The sequence below is a fragment of the Phascolarctos cinereus genome, unplaced genomic scaffold (genome assembly GCF_003287225.1).
Source record: "Phascolarctos cinereus isolate Bilbo 61053 unplaced genomic scaffold, phaCin_HiC Scaffold_3;HRSCAF=262, whole genome shotgun sequence".
Taxonomy (NCBI): domain Eukaryota; kingdom Metazoa; phylum Chordata; class Mammalia; order Diprotodontia; family Phascolarctidae; genus Phascolarctos; species Phascolarctos cinereus.
The window spans coordinates 170,683,689-170,702,789 of record NW_027555736.1 but is presented as its reverse complement, the minus strand read 5'-3'; the positions used below and the strand labels follow the sequence as shown (position 1 = coordinate 170,702,789).

The 19,101-nt window shown below is 41.7% G+C and overlaps 1 protein-coding gene across 1 annotated transcript; it reads left to right on the top strand.

Annotated features, from left to right (window-relative positions):
• Nucleotides 1-7,526: 7,526 nt before the first annotated feature.
• Nucleotides 7,527-16,396, top strand: NGDN (neuroguidin). Its single transcript, XM_078151633.1, has 14 exons — nt 7,527-7,573; nt 8,150-8,258; nt 8,673-8,808; nt 8,895-9,013; nt 10,351-10,410; nt 12,005-12,076; nt 13,122-13,259; nt 13,610-13,694; nt 13,783-13,835; nt 14,248-14,371; nt 14,462-14,630; nt 15,406-15,562; nt 15,693-15,750; nt 16,211-16,396. The coding sequence occupies exons 1-14, from the start codon at nt 7,527-7,529 to the stop codon at nt 16,228-16,230; spliced, it is 1,347 nt and encodes a 448-aa protein (XP_078007759.1). The 3' UTR covers nt 16,231-16,396.
• The last annotated feature ends 2,705 nt before the right edge of the window (nt 16,397-19,101 follow it).

Sequence of the window (19,101 nt, the reverse complement as noted above, 5' to 3'; positions counted from 1 at the left end):
CAGCTAGTGAGTTTCTTAGGCCAGATATGAACTCGTTTTCCTGATTCCAGGTTCAGTGCTCCGTCCACTCTGCCACCTAGCGGTCGCTGTTATTGTGGTCATCGTGTAATTTGTTCTGGTTCTGCTTATTTTTTCCTATATCTATTCACATATGCCTTCCAAGTTTCTCTGAATTCTTTATATTAGTCATTTCTTATGTCATAATTTTGTGTTACATTTATAAACCACACTTTATTTAATGATTCTCCCAGTTGATGGACATCCACCTTTACAGTTGTTTGTTACCACAAAAAGTGTAAAAAAATTGTGTATGTATTCTTTCCCTTGGTTTTTGATCTCTTTGAGTATATTCCTTGTAGTAGTATGACCATGTCAAAGGGTACATACAGTTTAGTGACTTTTGGGATATAATTCCAAATTGTTTTCCAGACTGGCTCGACCAGTCCATAGCTTCACCAACAGTGCATTAGTATGTGTGTTTTCCTACATCCCTTCCAACATTCGCTGCTATCTTTGATTATTTTTGCCAGTCTGATGGGCATGTAGTGAAACCCCAGAGCTATTCTAATTTACATTTATCTTATTATTCATTTGGAACATTCTTCCATGTGGCTTGACTTTCTTCTTTTGAAAATTGCCTATTCTCATTTCTTCTTGGAGAACAAATTTGGTCATTATAATTACAAAGTATTTAATTTCAAGGGGTTTTTTCCCCCTATTATTGATTATTTCCTGTTTCTTATTTTAGTCATTGTGTATATTGTTTCCCTGGTTCTTATATACGAGTTTTCCCATGCTCCTCTGAATTCTTCACATTCACTGTTATGAATGCACTTATGGTACAGCAATATTCCATTATATACGTGTGCCAAAATTTGATTAGTCATCCCCCAAGTGATGAGATATATGCCTAGAAGTGACATCTCTGGTTCCAAATTGCTTTCCAGAATTGTTGGACCAATTCAAGGCACCCACCAACAGTATGTCAGTGTTCCTGTGTTCCTGCAGGCTCTCCAAACATTAGCTATTTCCTTTTTTCGTCAATTTGAAAATTTGCTGAGTGTAATACAGAACTTCGGTTGTTTTGATTTACATTTCTCTTATTATTAATGATTCGGAACAATCTTATGGCCAATAGTAATTCTTTATTATTTGTTCAACTCTTTTGACCAATTATCTATTAAGGAATGACTCATAACAATTGTCAGGGGTGCAGTGGATAGAGTGTGGGGCCTGAAGTCAGAAAGACTCCCCTTTCTGAGTTCAAATCTAGCCTCAGCCATTTATTAGCTGTGTGACCCTGGGCAAGCCACTTAACCCTGCTTGACTCAGTTTCCTTATCTGTAAAATGAGATGGAGATGGAAATGGCAAACCACTCTAATATCTTTGTCAAGAAAACCCCAACTGGAGTCACGAAGAGTTGGACCCAACTGAAACATGACTGAACAGCAGTATATATCATAGATATTGGATATATGTATATATACATGTCTCAGATATTTGCTACAAAAATATGTCCTAACCCCTGTCTTCTAATTCTTCCTGTATTGATTTTATTCATGCAAAAGCTTTCCAATTTTATACAATCAAAATGTTACATTTTGTTTTCTATAATCACCTTTAAGCATTCTTCCCCTAGCTATGGTTGTATAAGGTACCTCTTTTCATTTTCTTCTAATTTTTAGAATAATGTGATTTTAAAAAAATATTTGGGCCATGTACCCATTTGGAGTTTATTATCACACATAACATAAGATATGGGTCTAAACCTAATTTCTGCCAGATTGTTTTTCAGTTTTCCCAGAAGCTTTTTTTTTTTTAACATGGAGTCCTTATCCCAGTAGTTGGTGTCTGTGGGTACCTCAAACACTACGCCACTATGTTTGATTGACTCTGTTCTTGTTTACCTCATCTGTTCTTTCCTGGTTTTTAGCCAGCATTAAATGGTTTTGATTAATACAATTTTTTTTTTTTTTGGTGAGGCAATCAGGGTTAAGTGACTTGCCCAGGGTCACACAGCTAGTAAGCAGTAAGTGTCAAGTGTCTGAGGTCAAATTTGAACTCAGGTCCTCCTGGCTCCAAGGCCAGAGCTCTATCCACTGTGCCACCTAGGAGCCCCTGATTCATACAATTTTTAATGCTGAGGGCACAACCACCCTCCCAGCTGCCCAGGTTCACAATTTTGGTGTCATCCTTGACTCCTCACTCTCTCTCATCCTCCATATCCAATTTGTTGCCAAATTCTGGTGATTATACCTTTGTGATATCTCTTATGTGTACTCCCTTCTCTTCTCTGACACTAATACTACCCTGGTGCAGACCCTCATCCTCTCAGGCCTAGACTATTGCAATATCTCATTGGTGATCTTCCTGATTCTCCCTCATTCCAGGCCATCCTCCACTTATCTGTCAAATTAATCCTGCTAAAGAGCAGTTCGGACCATGCCTCCCCCTCCCCCATTCAGTAACTCCAAGTGGTTCCTTATTACCTTCAAGATCAAGTATAAAACCCTCTGTTTGGCTTTCAAAACCCTTCACAAACCTGGCTGTCTTCTACCTTCCCAGTCTTCTTATGCGGTGCTCACTCCCACACTGTGATCCAATCACACTCACACCCTTGCTGCTTCTTTAATAAGACACTTCATTTCTTGACTTCAGTAAGTTTCACTAGCTGTATCCCATGCCTGAAACTCTCTCCCTCCTTATCGCTATCTTCTCTCTTGCCTGGTTTCCTTCAAGTCTCAGATAAAATCCCACCTTTTACAAGACATCTTTCCCCATCCTCCTTAATCTTAGTGCCTTCCCTCTGAGATTATCCCCAATTTCCTGTCTACATCTTGTTTGTACCTAATTGTTTGCATGTTGCTGTGAGAAACTTGAGAGCAGGGATCACTTTTTTTCCCCCATTTCTTTGTATCCCCATCATTTAAAACAATATCTGGCACATTAATATGTGCACCTCATGGTGCTTAAGAAATGCTTGTTGACTGACTGGCTAAACATTATTCATTCGGTTTTAAAGTTCAATGCACAGCATCTTGATCTTTTAGACTGACAAATCCAATAAAATAAGTCAGTATCAAATAATGTACTGAAGAGGGTGAGCAGTTGCTGCTATTTTGCCATAACAGAAGAAATGGGATCAATTAATGATATCACATGTGTGTATGTATATTACTTTACATCCACTATTTTCTTTGATTTCTTTTCTTGTGATTGTGGTGATACTTTTAATCACCATTTTATAGATAAGGAAACCAACATTCACAAAGGCTCAAGCTTGCTCATGGCCGTACAACTATGAAGTCTCAGTAGTGGAATTCAAAAACAGGTCTCTCCTGAGTTTAGATCCAATGTGCATTCCCCTGTACCATGTTCCTTCTCATTTTCAGCACACACACACACACACACACACACACACACACACACACACACACACTGTATATTATGTCCTAAAGATCATGTTCCCATGGCCTTTTGGAGAATTCTTAATTAAGCCATGGAGGACCTCAGAATACCTCTTTGGGAAACACTGGTCAGATAACATTTTGACCATTGTCCTTCACTCCAATAGAATGAATAAATACAAAATGCTCAGAAGTCAGAAATGGAGACAGAGAAAGTTTAACAATGAGAATGAAGACCAGTATTACCTTGCAGTTTTAACTCCTTTTCACTCCAGGTATTTCTTCTTCCCAGGACAGTGTGCTTCTTATGTAAAGGGAATAGATGACACCTTAAATCACTGGTAAGGCCACACTGGGAGTAAGAGCAAGGTAGGTGGGGTCAGGGACGAGAAAATGAGGAACGGGCCATCTGACAGCTTCCTATTTAACTAATTACTCTTGCTAACAAGGTGCTAAGCTCTATTGTTTCTATACTGCTATTAAGTACCGTCCGAGCCTTCTAAATTCAGTGTCCTGGGGCCAAGAGGTGTGCTTAAGAGCCTGCTTAAACTGGAGAGGGCTGGGGATAGGGAGTAGGGGAGCAAGTAAAATTTCTAACTAGAACTAGATTAGAATGTGATTGAGAAAGTTTTAACAAAATAAATAAAAATGCAACACAACAAAGATAATGTTAATGTATGGTTTTCTAAATCAATCAGTGGTCTGCAGGTACCATTTCTATTTGAGTTGGACACCACTGCCCTAAGGCAAAGGTCTCATGGAATATCTGAGCTTTTCTTTACACTTCAGTTCTACTGATCTGCTTCCACTGTCATCCTGCTCTCTATTCCTATACCCCACTTGCTTCCCTTAGCCCTAGACTGTGCTAGCTTGGGATTCAGACCTTGACTTTTACAGAAACAAATTGTGTATCCTAGATTAATAGTGTGAATTGAAATCAAGGGTAGTTAAAGGTGGAAGAGAGTCTGGGTAAAATGGAAACAAGAAATGACAAATAGGAGACTATTACATATCCTGATAGACCTGGACAGTGGGACATGGTAGACAAATCTGAACTGGCTATTAGATGTGAGATACCTGGCAACTCAAGGCTCAGTGGCAGAGAAGACAGGGTTTATACGGAAGGCAAAAAGACTGAATGAGAGAATTTGGTGGTGAGAGACCAACATCTTATGTCATATGTTATGATAATAAGCTTCAAATGGACCCAAATATGAAAGGTCACGTCATTTAAAAATTAAGAGGAAAATAGAAATGCCTTGCACAACTATGGATAAAGAAATAACTATTAACAAAATAAGGGGTAAATAAAAATTGGTCATAGAAGATTAAATGGACAATTTCAACCGCACAAAAAATTGAAGCAGCTAGAATTAGAAGAGAAGCAGTTGTTTGGGGAAAATCTTTGCAGCAAACATCATTGATAAAGATCCAATATCCGAGGTCTATAGGAATTATAAGTAAATATATAAGAATTAGAGCCATTCCCCTATAGATAAGTTGTTAAAGATACAGTTCTCAAAGGAGGAAATGCATGCTATCTACAATTACATGAAAGTTCCAAATCAGTAATAATTAAAAAATGCAAATTAAAACAACTCTAAGGTTTTACTTCATATCCATCAAATTGGAAAAGGTGAAAAAAAAAAGCAAAAATGGCAAATGTTGGAGGGAATATGGGAAGACAGGCACACTAATGCAGTAGTAGTAGAATTATGAATTGGTCCAATGATTCTGGAAAACAGTTTTTAACTAAACAAAAAAGGTATCAAACAGTACATAATTACATAAAATAATACATAAAAGTTATCAAATAGTCCGTAATTTTTATCTAGAAGTACCAATACTAGGCATACAACCCAAGAAGGTTAAAGACAGAGGGAATGATCCCATTTATATACAAATATTTATAGTGCACTTTTTGTACTAGTAAAACAGTAGAAGGAAAATGGGTGCTCAATGATTAAAGAATAGCTGGACAAATTGTGCTATACAAATATATTGGAATGTAATTGTGCCTTATTAATACAGAGATTTCAGAGAAACTTGAGAAGATATGTATGAACTGATACAGAGTAAAGTAAGCACAACTATGAGAGCAATCATGTGGTCATGATGACCCCGTAATGTAAAAGAAATCATAATAAAAGACTTTGTAACTCATTGATTCAGTACCAATCATGCCTTTAGAGAACCTGATGGTGAAGCATTAAGAGAGGAAATAGGAAAGGAAGAGGGAAAAGGGAGGAGAGAAAAGGGGAGGAGGAGAGGGAGAGGCAGAGGGACAACATTGAATCTGGAGTTAAAAAAACCCAGCTTAGATTCCCATTTCTGTCTTTCAGAAGATGAAGAAAGAAATATGTATTTTTAGACCAGACCAATGTGTTCATTCATTTTGCTTGACTCTACTTTTTTGTTACAAGGAAAGGTTCTATAGGGGTAAAGAGTCATTGGAAAGTAACAATAACATAAAAAAGAGCTTAAAGAAAACTTTTTTTAAAAAAAAGTTGATGGTATGGTACTGTGTGACTTAGTATAATGGGAATATGGAAGGGAGCTCAAGGTTTGGGGGTTCATCTCCCTAAGAATATTAGTGCTTCTCAGTTCTGCCTCCCTTCTCTGGGTAACAGCAAAATTTTTGAGTAATATAACCAGATATTTTGAGTGGGGTAATATAATATTTATGCAAGGAAAGCACCAGTTTCTGTGAAGGCGCAAGCATGTAAGTCAAAGGTTGCCAGATCTATCTCATCCTTCCAGTTTTGATAAGTGAAACTTAAGGGGTCATGCAGTGATGTAAACTCCATGAAGGTGGTTGAAATGAATTTTCTCACCATCGTCCCAAACAGCAGATGGTCCTAGAGCAGGTGCTATGGAAGGCAAAGCAAAGTGGCCAAAAACAGATTTGAGATGAGAAATGCCTACTGGTCGTATGAGGAGTGACTGTGGATGAGTAACTGGAGAGTGCTAATTGCCTAAGGTTATTGTTCACCCTTGTTTTCTGAAGAAGACCAGTGGCATCACAATGTCGGAGTCAGGGTACCATGTGTTTGGCTGTGGCTGATCTGACCAATACCAGTTTGGAAGTCCCTAGCACAGATGGGGCCCAAGTAGTCCATTAGAACATTTAGAGAAGGGGCTCTAGATCTGCAGAGCTTATGCTTCCTTTGTGCTTCCACAATTCAGCTTTGCTCATGGAGTACAGAGTCTTCTTTGATATGGGCATGCCATGTTGGACAGTCCTGGGTCAGCATTTACCATGTCTTACTTACATTTATACTAAAGTTCTTCAGAGATACCTTGAAAGAGTCCTCATGTTGCTTCTTCTGACCACTATGTGAGCTCTTACTATGTGTGAGTTCTTTGTCAAATAGTCTTTTGAGTAAGTGTATGTCTGGCATTCAAACTATGTGGCCAGCCCATTGAAGTTGGTCTCTCTGCAACAGTTTGAATACTTGGCAGTCTTCTAGAGAGGACCTCAGCATCTGGTACCTTATCTTGCCAGGTAATCTTCAGGATCTTCCTGAGAGAATTCAAGTGGAAGTGGTTCAGTTTTCTGGAATGGTGCTGATAAACTATCTAGGTTACATCAGCATACAACAAAGTAGTCAGTACTACTAGACCCTCAGTTGGGTGTACAGCTGATACCTCTTCTCTCCCACACTTTCTTTTGGAGCTTCCAAAAGTGCTCTGGCAAGTAAGTGCATCAACCTCATCATTTATGTGGACAGCCCTAGAGAGTGTACTGCCGAGGTAAGTGAACTTACCCAGAACGTTCAAAATTTCTCCGTTTACTATGATCCATTCCCTTGAGGGGAAGTGGCTGCCCAGCGGCTGAAATTCAGCAGAGAAACAGCAGATGGCACTAACTGCCAATGCTTAGCTCAGAGTGAGTACTGTACTTAAATAATGCTTGTTGAAATGAACTATTCATCAGAGAAATAACTGATGGTAGTGTATTTGAGAAAACAGCACACCAAGATTCTCTCCAGTCATATTTGTCTTTTGCCTACTTTGCTTCCCTCTCAGCAAGCAATTCCTCCAACCCACCTCCTATATATGGGTTGGGTTTCGTAAATTCGATTTCTGTCTTGCCCCTGGCAGCTAGCACTAGAGCCATGCAGATCACAGGACAGGCAGGACAGGCACAGGACACTTGGAGCTGGTAATCTTTCCCCTGTGTTTCTGTAGCTCCACCCAAATCACTGCTCTCTCTACATTTCAACTTCCTTTCCCATTTGGTGAGGAATCTTGGATTTCCCCCCTACTTAACTGAAGGAAGGAAACAAGCATTTATTTATTTTATTTTATTTTTGGCTAGGTAATGGGGTTAAGTGACTTGCCCAGGGTCACACAGCTAGGAAACAAGCATTTATTAAGGGCCCACTATGTCCCAGGCACTAAAATGCTTCAGAAACATGATCTCGTTTAATCATCGTTACAATCCTGTGGGTTAGGTGCTATTATTCTCCAGTTTGCAGATGGAGGAAACTGTGACTCCCCTAGGTAACATATCATCTCAGGCTGAGTTTGAACTTGGGACTTCCTGACTCCAAGTCAAAGACTGCGCCCCCTAGCAGCCCATTGGAATATAAGCTCGTGGTGGAGAGGAGCTGCGGTTCATCTTCGTCTTTCTTTGCACCCTCAGTCCTTACCTAGGGCAGTGCTCTCCCAAGACTCGCCTCGGGAGGGCCACCTAATGTGCAGCGGACCTTCCCTGCTTTCTTTTGACTTCGCGAAGTCCCCAGCGGGGAACGCGGGCTGCGATTTGGTCGTCTCTCGCTAGGGTAGCGATCCGAGAAACAAAGCACTGCAACGGTCTAGCCCTCAGCAGCATGCCCGGGGAGGATGTGAGGCCAAAAAGCTGGGGATGCACGCTCGGCTTAGCACACGACAGCGACACTCAATGGCGAGACAAACACGTTCATCATTCAAATTAGACTGCAGTGAAAAGCATTCTGGGTCCCGGAGCTCAGCAGTCTTTCTCATAGGGGCTCATCCATTTCCCAGACGGTTCACTGGCCCGTCAATCACTTGTTTCTACGATTTTCATTGGTTGTTCCAGATTTCATGCCCCACCTCCCTTCTCTTCGCTACGTATTAGTTGTTCTGACCTATCAATTACAGTCTCCCTTCTTCGCCGGACCATATCTCCGCCCCCTGACTCCTTGCGTGCGTCACCCGTCTCTTCATTCCATTGGCTGGCTGCATCCCTCTACTTTGGGGCGTGACATCATCTCGTATTCTTATTGGTTTACATTTAGCGAGGGCGGCTGTTCATTGGCTTTGTAGTCTCTCCGTCTACTCCGGGCGGAAATCAGCTATGCGGAGATACGGGTCTAATTGGGCGTGGGGAGAGGAAGCGACGTTCTCAAGATGGCGGCGCGTCGGTGAGTGCGCGTGGGTATTTATGTTTTGTCCAGCTGCAGGGCCGCGAGCCTTTTTCCTGATACGGGACTGTGGACCGGGATGACATCCATGAGAAGCGGACCCTCGCGGCCGAAGTGGGCGCGCTGCAACCCTAGGAAGCTGTCGGGGCCCAGTCTGGCTGGGGTTCTGGGATGGAAGGGGTCTTTGCCAGGAATCTTGTCTCCTCCTCTCGGGAGTACGGGCTTCGGTTAACGAAAGGGCGTCGGGGAGGGAGGCTTTGTGGGAATGGTGTTCTTGAGGTGATGATACCCCGGGAAGCCGAGGGAGGATCGAACCCCATGTCCTGCTTGGAATGGGCCTGGGGCTGCGGGGCCAGGAGGGGACGGGAGCATAGTTCAGGGTTCTTCCCTCCCCCGTGCCTGATCCGAGTGCCCTTTTGCCCTTTCCACCGATTCCCCCTTCGCCAGAGTGCTCCCTCACCCCCTATCCTGGTCCAAGTGCCCCTCTGCCGCCAGCTGATCGTTACCCAGACTCCTTAGTCTAAAGTGCCCCGTCCCACCCTCCCAATCCTGGTCTAAGTGCCCCTCTGCCCCTAGCTGATCCTTGCCCAGACTCAGTCTAAAGTGCCCCCCCATCCTGGTCCAAGTGCCCCTGTCCCCAAATGACCTTGTCCAGACTCAAGTCTAAAGTGCCCACCCCACCCCCCATCTTGGTCCAAGTGCCCCTCTGCCGCTAGCTGATCCTTGCCCAGACTCAGTCAAAAGTGCCCCCCCATCCTGGTCCAAGTGCCCTTCTGCCCCTAGCTGATCCTTGCCCAGACTCCTTAGAATGAAGTGCCTTATCCCACCCCCTGTCCTAGTCCAAGTGCCCCCCCCCTCCACTGACACTGGTTCAAGCACCTCTCCCTACCTCAAGTATAGTCTAAAATGCCCCTCATGCCTGGTCCGAGTGACCCTTTGCCCCTCCAGCCGATCCTGGTCCAAGGACTCCTCCCTCACCCATTCCTTATTCTAGTCTAAAGTGTCCCTCAAGCCTGGTGCAAGTGATCCTCTGCCCCTTTACCTGATTCTGGTCTTAAGACTCCCCCACAACTTTCCAATCTAGTCTAAAATGACACACCCCCCAGGGTTATGTGTCCATCCAGCAGTAGGGGTTTCCTTAGTAAGTTCTTTGAGTTTTGGGGTGAAAGGGAGACACCTGTTCGTCTAGCCATAAAAACTGGCAAGGGGGTGAATGGGGAGGGAAGAACATGGAGGAAGATAGACCCTTTAAAACTTGGGGCTCTTAGCCATCCTGCAAGGTATTTTTGGTAGCTCCCCAGCTTTGGAGCACGTCCTGATCAGAAGAAAGGAGCAAGAGGCCTTCCCAGTTTTGGTGACATTCCTAACCTTTATAGTATTAAGGTCACAGGGTATCTGGAGTTCAGGGATGAAGCACCATGTCCAAACAGCTACCTTAGAGGCTGAGATTATGCAGGCACAGCTCACAAGTGAGGTTTATGGGATAGTTGTTTCCTTAGTTGAGGGAAGAAAGGTGATTTGATCTTTTTTTTCTCTCAACTCCCCCTTATAGGAGGTACTACAGTCAGACCTGCCACTTGCACTGTCTCTTTTAAACAACCTCCAAGAGCAGGTGAGCAATATGACAACTTAGTGGTAAATCTGTAACAAGAGTTATCTCTAATTTCAATGTGTAGCCTTGTCCCCTGTCCCTTCTTTGATTGTTTGGTATTATCTGTAATGAATGGCTGTCTTCTTTTTTGCCTAAAAGCCAAGTATAAGGACAATCAATCAAAGTATTTATTAAGTGTATAACTGGGCATACAAGTACAAAAATTGAAGCAGACTACTTGCTGTGAGCTTACAGTTTAATTGGGGTGAGATCACAAGTATATATAAAAATATATGCAACAATGTTAATAAATATGAATATATACAAAGTAGTTAAATACAAGGTAGTTTGGCAGGCAGGGCACTTAACAGTTGGTAGAATCAGGAAAAGCTTCTTGCAGAAGAAGGTGCTGGAGCTGCATTTTAAAGTGAGAGGAACTCTTTGAGCCAGAGCTAAAAAAGGAGTGCATAGTGATGGGAGATGGAGTGTCTTTTTGAGCAAAAGAGGGAAGACAGTTTGTTTGGATTGCAGAATGTGGGAGGGGAAATAACCAGTGAGGTTGGAAAGATAAATTGGGGCCAAGTTTTCTAGGTCTTTAAAAGCTACACAGAGGAGTTTGTGTTTTTATCTTAGAGGCAATGGGAAGTCACTGGGGTTGGTTGAATAGGGTGCCATGGCTGGCTACACATCTAAGAAATTGGGTGGTTTGATGAATGTGTTGCTAATTGAGGGCTGACTTCCTTGCCCATGGAAACTAAATTTTAGAGCTGAAAGGAACCATAGTAGTGATGTCCAATTCCTTTACTTTATGTGTAAGAAACAGACTCAGGTTTAATCACTTGGTCACATTAGTGGCAGAGCTATAGTATGATCTCATTTCCTAATCCCAGTCCAGTGTTCTTTTATTATATTTGTTGTCAAGCTGAACATTCCTGTGTTCTTTTCCATGCTGGTAACACTGAATTTAGATTCCAAAGACCTGGGTTTAGGTCCCAGCATTTGCTAGTCATTTAATCTCTTAGAGTCTGTTTCCTCATCTGTGAGATAGAAGTTATAATTGTTGTACTACCTACCTTGTGGGTGAGCTGTGAGAAGTGCAGATTAGTAGACTGTACTGACCATGCTGTAGGCACTGTGCTAAGTGTGGAACAGTGCCTTGTAGACTGCAAAGTGCTATGTGAATGTGAAGTATTATCATGGCTCCTGTGGTCTAATTTTTAACACAGTTTTTTTGGTAAGACTTTGGTAAAGTTTCTGTCCTTTAAGGATGATTTTTCTTGCAAAACCAAAAGTCTTCTCTCCCCACCAACTCACCTCTGAGATTGTCTCTCCCGTGGGATGTTGGGATGTTGGGAGGTTAGGAAACATATAGTGCTTCAGGAAGTACTTTTTAGGGGTAGCTAGGTGGTGCAGTGGAGGAAGACCTGAGTTCAAATGCGGCCTCCGAGCAAACACTTGACACTTAATAGCTGTGTGACCCTGGGTAAGTCACTTAACCCCAATTGCCTTTAAAAAAAAAAGAAAGAAAAAGAAGTACTTTTTATCAGACCCTTTTAGTCAACTCCGAAGTTACTTGTGGTGTTTTCCCCTATTTTATTTATTTATTTTTTTATAGGTGGTGGCTGTAACTTCACAAATTCAAGCTCTGACAAAGAAAGTTCGGGCTGGAGCCTACCCTACAGACAAAGTAAGAGCTGCTGGTGGACAGGAACCCCTTGACGTGTTTTCTTCTTGCTGTGCTCTTTGGGAGTGGTCTGACTTGTTTTCATTTACTTTTCTCTTTTCATTTCCTGTTCTTTCTCATTCTTTAAAGTTGTTTTTCTGCTTTTCCTTTGCCACTTTTCTCTCTGTCTGAAACCTCATCTGAGCATGGCTTTACTCAAGTTCCTGGCCAATTTGCGTGTTGAGTTTTTACTTATGGTGCCTACCCTTAAGACCATGCTACCTTGAATTGGTTTCTTTCATCACATTTTTTAAACTGAGTTACTGGTGTGAATCTTAGCGGTCTATTTTATTTATTCAGCAAATATTTGTTGTATGTCTGAGATATGCCAAACACTGTGCTCAGGGCTGTGAGGGCTTGGGGTACACAGCAGTATAAACTGCTGTCCCAGGCTTCTGGTGTTTATTTAGTTGCGGACCTAAGGCATATGTAAATGGCTACAATACAGGGCAGCTTATGAAACATCCTGTGTTAGTACAGTGGACAATAAGTAATTCAGGAAATCACTTCTGACTGCAGTAGGACTTGTTGAGGTCAGTAGATTATGACCTTAGTGGGTTATGGGAGTCAGAATTGTCTTGTTAGCAGCTGGTGGTGTTTTGTTTTTTTCTTCAACCTTTTTAGTTGATGACTGGGTCCAGTTAGTGGCTTTACTGACCTTATTCCTTTTATTACTAATGCTTCCTAATTCACCTTACCTTAATCCAGTCTTATTTTTTTTCCCCTTTATTTCTTGCCACATTTTTGGAGTTTACATTTATTTTCCCCTTTGTTTTGCTTTTCTTATGCCATCCTGGCTCCCTGGGATAGATAGATTTTACCCATGCTTCCCCAGCATTGTATTAGGTGTAGCTATCTTTTAGCCATGGGGCTGACAAATACACTCTGTATGTTACAATTGGAGGAGGAACCCCAACTTGGCACAAGTGTGTCTTTTCCCCTTTCTGCTCTTTTCTTCTTCAGAAGCTGTAACTGAATATGTTTCTCATACTAATTCTTCCCACCTCAGGGCCTCAGCTTATTGGAAGTGAAAGACCAGTTGTTACTCATGTACCTCATGGACCTGAGCTACCTCATCCTGGACAAGGCTTCCGGAAGTTCACTTCAGGAACATCCTGCAGTCCTGAGACTGGTGGAGATTCGAACGGTATGGCACCCTGAGGTGGTGTGTGGCAGCAGGTCCCTGCCACCCAGCCATACTGTGCCTGGTAACAATGCCCAGGAAAGGGTGCTGAAGGGAAAAGAGCATGGTTCTGTTCGTTTGCCCCACTTTCTTTTTGATGCTTAATCTGGTCCTAACAGAATATTAGAAAGAATATTACATCTCTGTTCCCAAGAACTGAGTGTAAATCTTTCCTCTATCACCATTTATGTGACCTTTAGCATGTCACTTAACTTCCTAGCCTCAGTTTCCTCATCTGTAAAATGAAGGGATTGGACCAAACTGTCTCTGACGGCCTTCCAACTCCAAATCTATGATCTTACCTTCTTTTGTAGGTTTTGGAAAAGCTTCGTCCTTTGGATCAAAAACTCAAGTATCAAATAGACAAATTGGTGAAAACAGCAGTGACAGGCAGCCTCAGTAAGTGAGGGACAAGGTGAGGTTTATTGTCCCTTAACCAGTAATTTACGTAGTAACTAACATTTCCTTGTTGGGTTTCTCATTTCAGGTGAAAATGACCCACTTCGATTTAAACCTCGTCCCAGCAATATGATAAGCAAGGTAAAGGGACTGTAAACTCCCATCCCCAGGAGTTTCTTGGTCTTTTGGAAGCCTCTTATTATTATTCTCCCCTAACCTGTGACTTAAGATTATGGAATTATGTGTTTTTTACTGCTGTGTTTTTATCTGCTCCTCCTTGGGGTATCCTTTCTAATCTATTCTCCCAATATTGTCCCTAAATTGGTTTGGAACAGTGGTGTAATACTCAAATAGAAACACATAGGATCCCTGATTTAGAAAACCACATAATATTATCTGTGTTCTTTTGTGTTTTTATTTACTTTTAAGTATTGTTAAATATTACCTAATTACATTTTAGTCTGATTCAGGCCACCCTGGGGGGTGTTTGGGAGACAGCCTAGGGCCCATGTTTGACTCCTTTGGTTTAGAACACTGTATGTTCCCTGTGTAGTTGAGTTCCGAGGATGAGGATGATGAAGAACCTGAGGAAGGACAGCCTGGGGCTTCAGGAAAGAAGGCCACAAAAGGAGCACCCAAGAAATACATCCCGCCTCGTTTGGTTCCAGTGCATTATGGTATACTTTACTCTTGTCTTTTCCTATTAACTTGTGGTTTTGTCTCCCCTTCTCTGGTCTTGGGTAATGCTTGCTTGTTTTGCTTCATAGATGAAACGGAAGCTGAGCGAGAAAAGAAACTTCTGGAACGAGCCAAGAAGAGGGCCTTGAGTAGCTCTGTCATCCGTGAGCTCAAGGAGCAGTACTCGGATGCCCCTGAAGAGATCCGGGATTCCCGGCACCCACATGCCACTCGTCAGAGCCAGGAGGATCAGCACAGGTCTGTGTCATGTCACTGGAGAAATATGTTTGCTCTATGTAGGGCCGCATCAGGGTATTGGATGAAGATGGTTAATATGAAAGACAATATCTGCTACGGAGAACAGGAACAAACCTGAAATAGCAGCTTCATAGAGAGGGATATGAGAGCTCAGCGCAATAGTGAGAGATTTAAAAGCAACATATTGGAGTAAATTGTAGGCTTTGGTGGGGGGGAGGAGGGAGAATCTCTTTGTGTTGGTCTCTGATTTACCCACTACTGGAGCTTCCCATATTAATGGCAAAGAGTAGAAGCAATTCCTTGTAGTTACTTTAGAGAATGTTTGTTAAATTTAGGGAATAGAAATAGATGTAACTGAGTGAGTCTTGGATACAGATGGACTCTTCTACCTCCTGACCTGGCACATTTAAAGTGCCTAATAAATACTACTGGACTAATTGATTGTTTAGGTGGCAACTTAGACCCCGTGAGAAGTAAGCTTTGGTTCTCAATAAGGATAAATACAATGAGGGCATAAATTTCTGTGATAATAAAAATAGAAAAGAAAAGATGCCCAGCATGGTCTCCAAATAGCCATTCTAGTAGGCTTTGGGTTTATCTCAGGGAGATTCAGACTTGGTACTTGCTAAGTGTTTGTTGACTTGCTTGCTATGAGAATTCTGAGGAAATGTTTAGTCAAGAGATAACAGGAAACTGTGACCCTCAATTTTTGTAATTGGACACCATAGAGCTTACTGAATACATTGTATTATTTTATGATGTGTTCCTCTGGCAGGATCAATTATGAGGAGAGCATGATGGTGCGTTTGAGTGTCAGCAAGAGAGAAAAAGGTCAGCGCAAACGAGCAAATGCTATGAGTTCCCAACTTCATTCCCTCACACACTTCAGTGACATCAGTGCCTTGACAGGAGGAACTCCCCATCTTGATGAGGTGAGGGTTGGAGAGTAGTCAGTGGGTAATGTTCTTTACTGTTGTTGCATGACTCTATAAGGTAGGAATAAACTTTTTCTTAGCTGAAGGACCTCATGATCCCTTTTTCCTCCATAAAATCTATCTTCAGGACCAGAATCCCATTAAGAAGCGAAGGAAGGTGCTTAAGAAGGGTAGGAAGAAAAAAGGTCAGTGTGTGATACCGAAGGTAGGTCTGGTTGGGAACTGTGGGCAGAGGGTGCTGGAGTTTTGAGGATTTATTATCCTGGTTTCCATTGCTCTCTGAATGATCCCTTCCTGGATAATAATCTCCTTTGGGTGGGGTAGGTCATTCCTGTTTCTCAGGCTGATGATCACTTTCACTTAGAAAGAGGACTTTTGGTCACTATCTCTGGGGTCCCACACAGCTTCTTTGTCAGTTCTCTGTTCCATTGGGCAGGACTCTTTTCAGTTCTTCCCAAAGGAAAGGGAGCCTTTATCTCACTTCACCTTGGTCCCCTTCTCCTAGTCTTGTGTTCTAGGAGAATATAATCAACACTGACTGCACAGTGGTCCTTTTGATCCCTTCTATCTAAGCTTTATTTACTCTTGTCTCTTTAGCTTTCCCCCACTGTCTTTTGCCTCATTCTCGGTTTCCCTTCCTTTCAGGTTTTCGGAGGCGGCGGTGATTTTCTCTATATGTTTATGTGTACATATATCACCCTGGGACTCTTATGCTCCACAGGGTTCTGCTGTTTATATTCAGCGGATGTTTGCTTCAAGTACATTTGTAGAACCATCCTTATTAATAAAATTAAATTCATTTTTAAAATGAAAATACTTTTCTGACATGAATCGTATGGGTAGAGTGTCTAATTGAAATTGGGGCCCCTCTTTTTGATCAAGGTGGTGGAAAGGGGGAGGAAAGATTGGGCATTTTGAAGGTGAAAGAGAAGGGAGAATTTTCAAGAAAATAGTTCATTTTTGTAAGGTAAATGAGAAAAGGGTAGAAGATGACAGTCAGCTCTTCTGAGTCATCTTGAGTATTCATTGCTTCAGAAGATTCCTTTAGCTATGTTTTGGCTTATTATTTTGTTATGTTTTCAGTAATAGAGATATTACCTGAGAGGTTTAATTGGGGAAATCCTATGTAATGCGTCCTGTAGACCACCAGGTGGCAGTAGAGACTAATGAAACTACCTTATCAAACTAGCCGTGAGCCTTTCTACCTTAGCAATGGGAATTTTCCCTTTTTTTTTTTTCACACTCTGGATTTCTCTCATTTCTTTCTGTCTTGATATTATTAGAGGGGACTGGTATTCGTTGGTCAGTTAGTGGGCCTGGAAAGATTTTCTGGCTATAATGATGGTGTAGGGACTGATTTTCAAGTGGTATGTTGAAAATTGAGATAGCTCTGTGTTTTAAAATCTCCATGCCTCTGTTATAACCAATGATTTGGTTCCTTAGTCTCAATTGACTATAGTCAGTAAGAACTGGGAGTGACCTTTTATGGAACACTTTTGAGAAAATACTAATGAACAGGTAGGTTTAAACAGAATAGATGATGATCCATCCTCACAGCCAGAGCAACTAAACGCAACTATTGAGGTTGAAGGCTATGTGTATCTTAGAACAAGAAGCAGACATTCATATTTGGGGCATGAATCTTTGAGATGTGCTTCTTGAGGCCTGGGGTACCTGTGCCCTAGTAAGCTGACATCTACATTGGTTGTTTACAAATTTGTTTTCAGATCACTTTTCTCTTGTTGGGAATAGGGCATGGTGGAATTGTACTCACCTGACCCCAAGTAAATGAGTAATGTTGAAAAGAAGTAGGGGGCCTGTAGCACTAGGATTGGTTGAAGCTTATTATCCTTAACAAGAGCCAAATCAAGTTGAAGCTGAGTTCTTCCCGTTGCTTTCCTCCTTTGGAATCTAGAATGATTAAGCAGTGGTACAGAAGTAAATGTAACGAGCTGATGGATGCATCTCTTCACCCTGTAGCTGACGCTGTTATGACTCCAAAACCTATGTGTTTGGATCTTGCTTCTCCTGGCCAGGAGAGGCTGGGGGAGTCTGCTTATTGTATACAATCTAGGGTAAAGGTGGGGTAGTGGGATGAGTGGCAAATTGGTCCTATACCATACCTGATCCTCTGGATGTCATAGAGATGGGTGCATATCTGGGGGTTCCCTCTTCCCCATATAGCTTGAGGAATGGCATATCTTGAAGTAGAGTTGGAGATCATGTTGAATTTAATCCTGCCTAGGGCCTGTAATGAAATAGATGAACCGTTTAGGAGACACTGGATCTGATTTGGCTTTCTAGACCCATAGCATGGATCATTCCAGGCCACAGGTTGCAACCAAAAGTGAATAAATCTTAACTCACAGTTCAACTCTTTGTTGGTAATTATGGTTCAAATGTTCAGAAAATTGCCAAGGGAAGAGGATTCATATTCTTATGTGTTTCTGTTCTTTTTCTGACATTTTTATACAACTAATAATCTTTCCATCTTTTGTCTCACATCTGCTTTTCTGATTAGCATTCTTATCTGCAAGGAGATAGCTAATCCTTTCAGCTGTAACAGCAATATCAAGGTTGATCTGATGTATCTTTCAATTCTGGAATATGGTGATTCCTTCTCCATATGTTCCTTGGGCTTTCTGGGTAACCAGGTGCCAGTATAGTTTGGTAATATTCAGGGACAGATTTCAAGCATAAAAGTTGAATAGTGAAAATATAATTTTCAACTCTGAGAAAGAATTGTCTAGTGCAGGGATGGGGAACCTCTAGGTCCTCAAGTGTGGCCCTTTGAATCTAAACTTCACAGAACAAATCCCCTTAATAAAAGAATTTGTTCTGTAAAACTTGGACTCAATCAAAAGGCCACACCTGAAGACCCAGAAGGTCTAGTAGATGGAATAGAGAAAATAGAATACTAAGGTTCTTTAATAGCTGTTGTTCTGATTTTTTTGTATTTCTTTTATCCCTGGTATTTATTAGTAGCTCTAGTGCTGTGGACATTCAGACTTAGAGTCCCTAAGTGGAACATTGAAAACATTTCCTAAGTGACATAGTTTTCATTGACCATTGACTGGTTTAAGGGAACTGGAACTGATAGTAAGTTGTTAGAATCCATGAGCACCTGGTCTGTGTTATGATATAATGCAAAATCACTTGGAATAGGAGCTGAGACCTTGATTCTGATCCATCTGGGTTCTGCCATTAACTAACCATATGATGTTTTCCAAGTTACTTAACTTCTTTGTTTTAGTGTTTTCATCTGTCAGATAAAAGGGTTAAGTTTGATCATCTTGAAGGTCTTAAATTTTGTGATTCTGCTGCAATCTCTAAACAACAGATTTCTCAAGAGGCTGCATTATCTTCATGGATTCTTAAGTGGAAAAAAAACAAAATCTTTCCTTTTGTGTGGTGAGTGTGACTTGGGAGGCAGGGTGGGGTGTTTAGTTATTCAGCACCATGGAGAGTTCATATTCTAAGGGAAGGATTCAGATGACCATGCCAGAGACACTCTAAAGCAAGGAGTTGGGTAATTT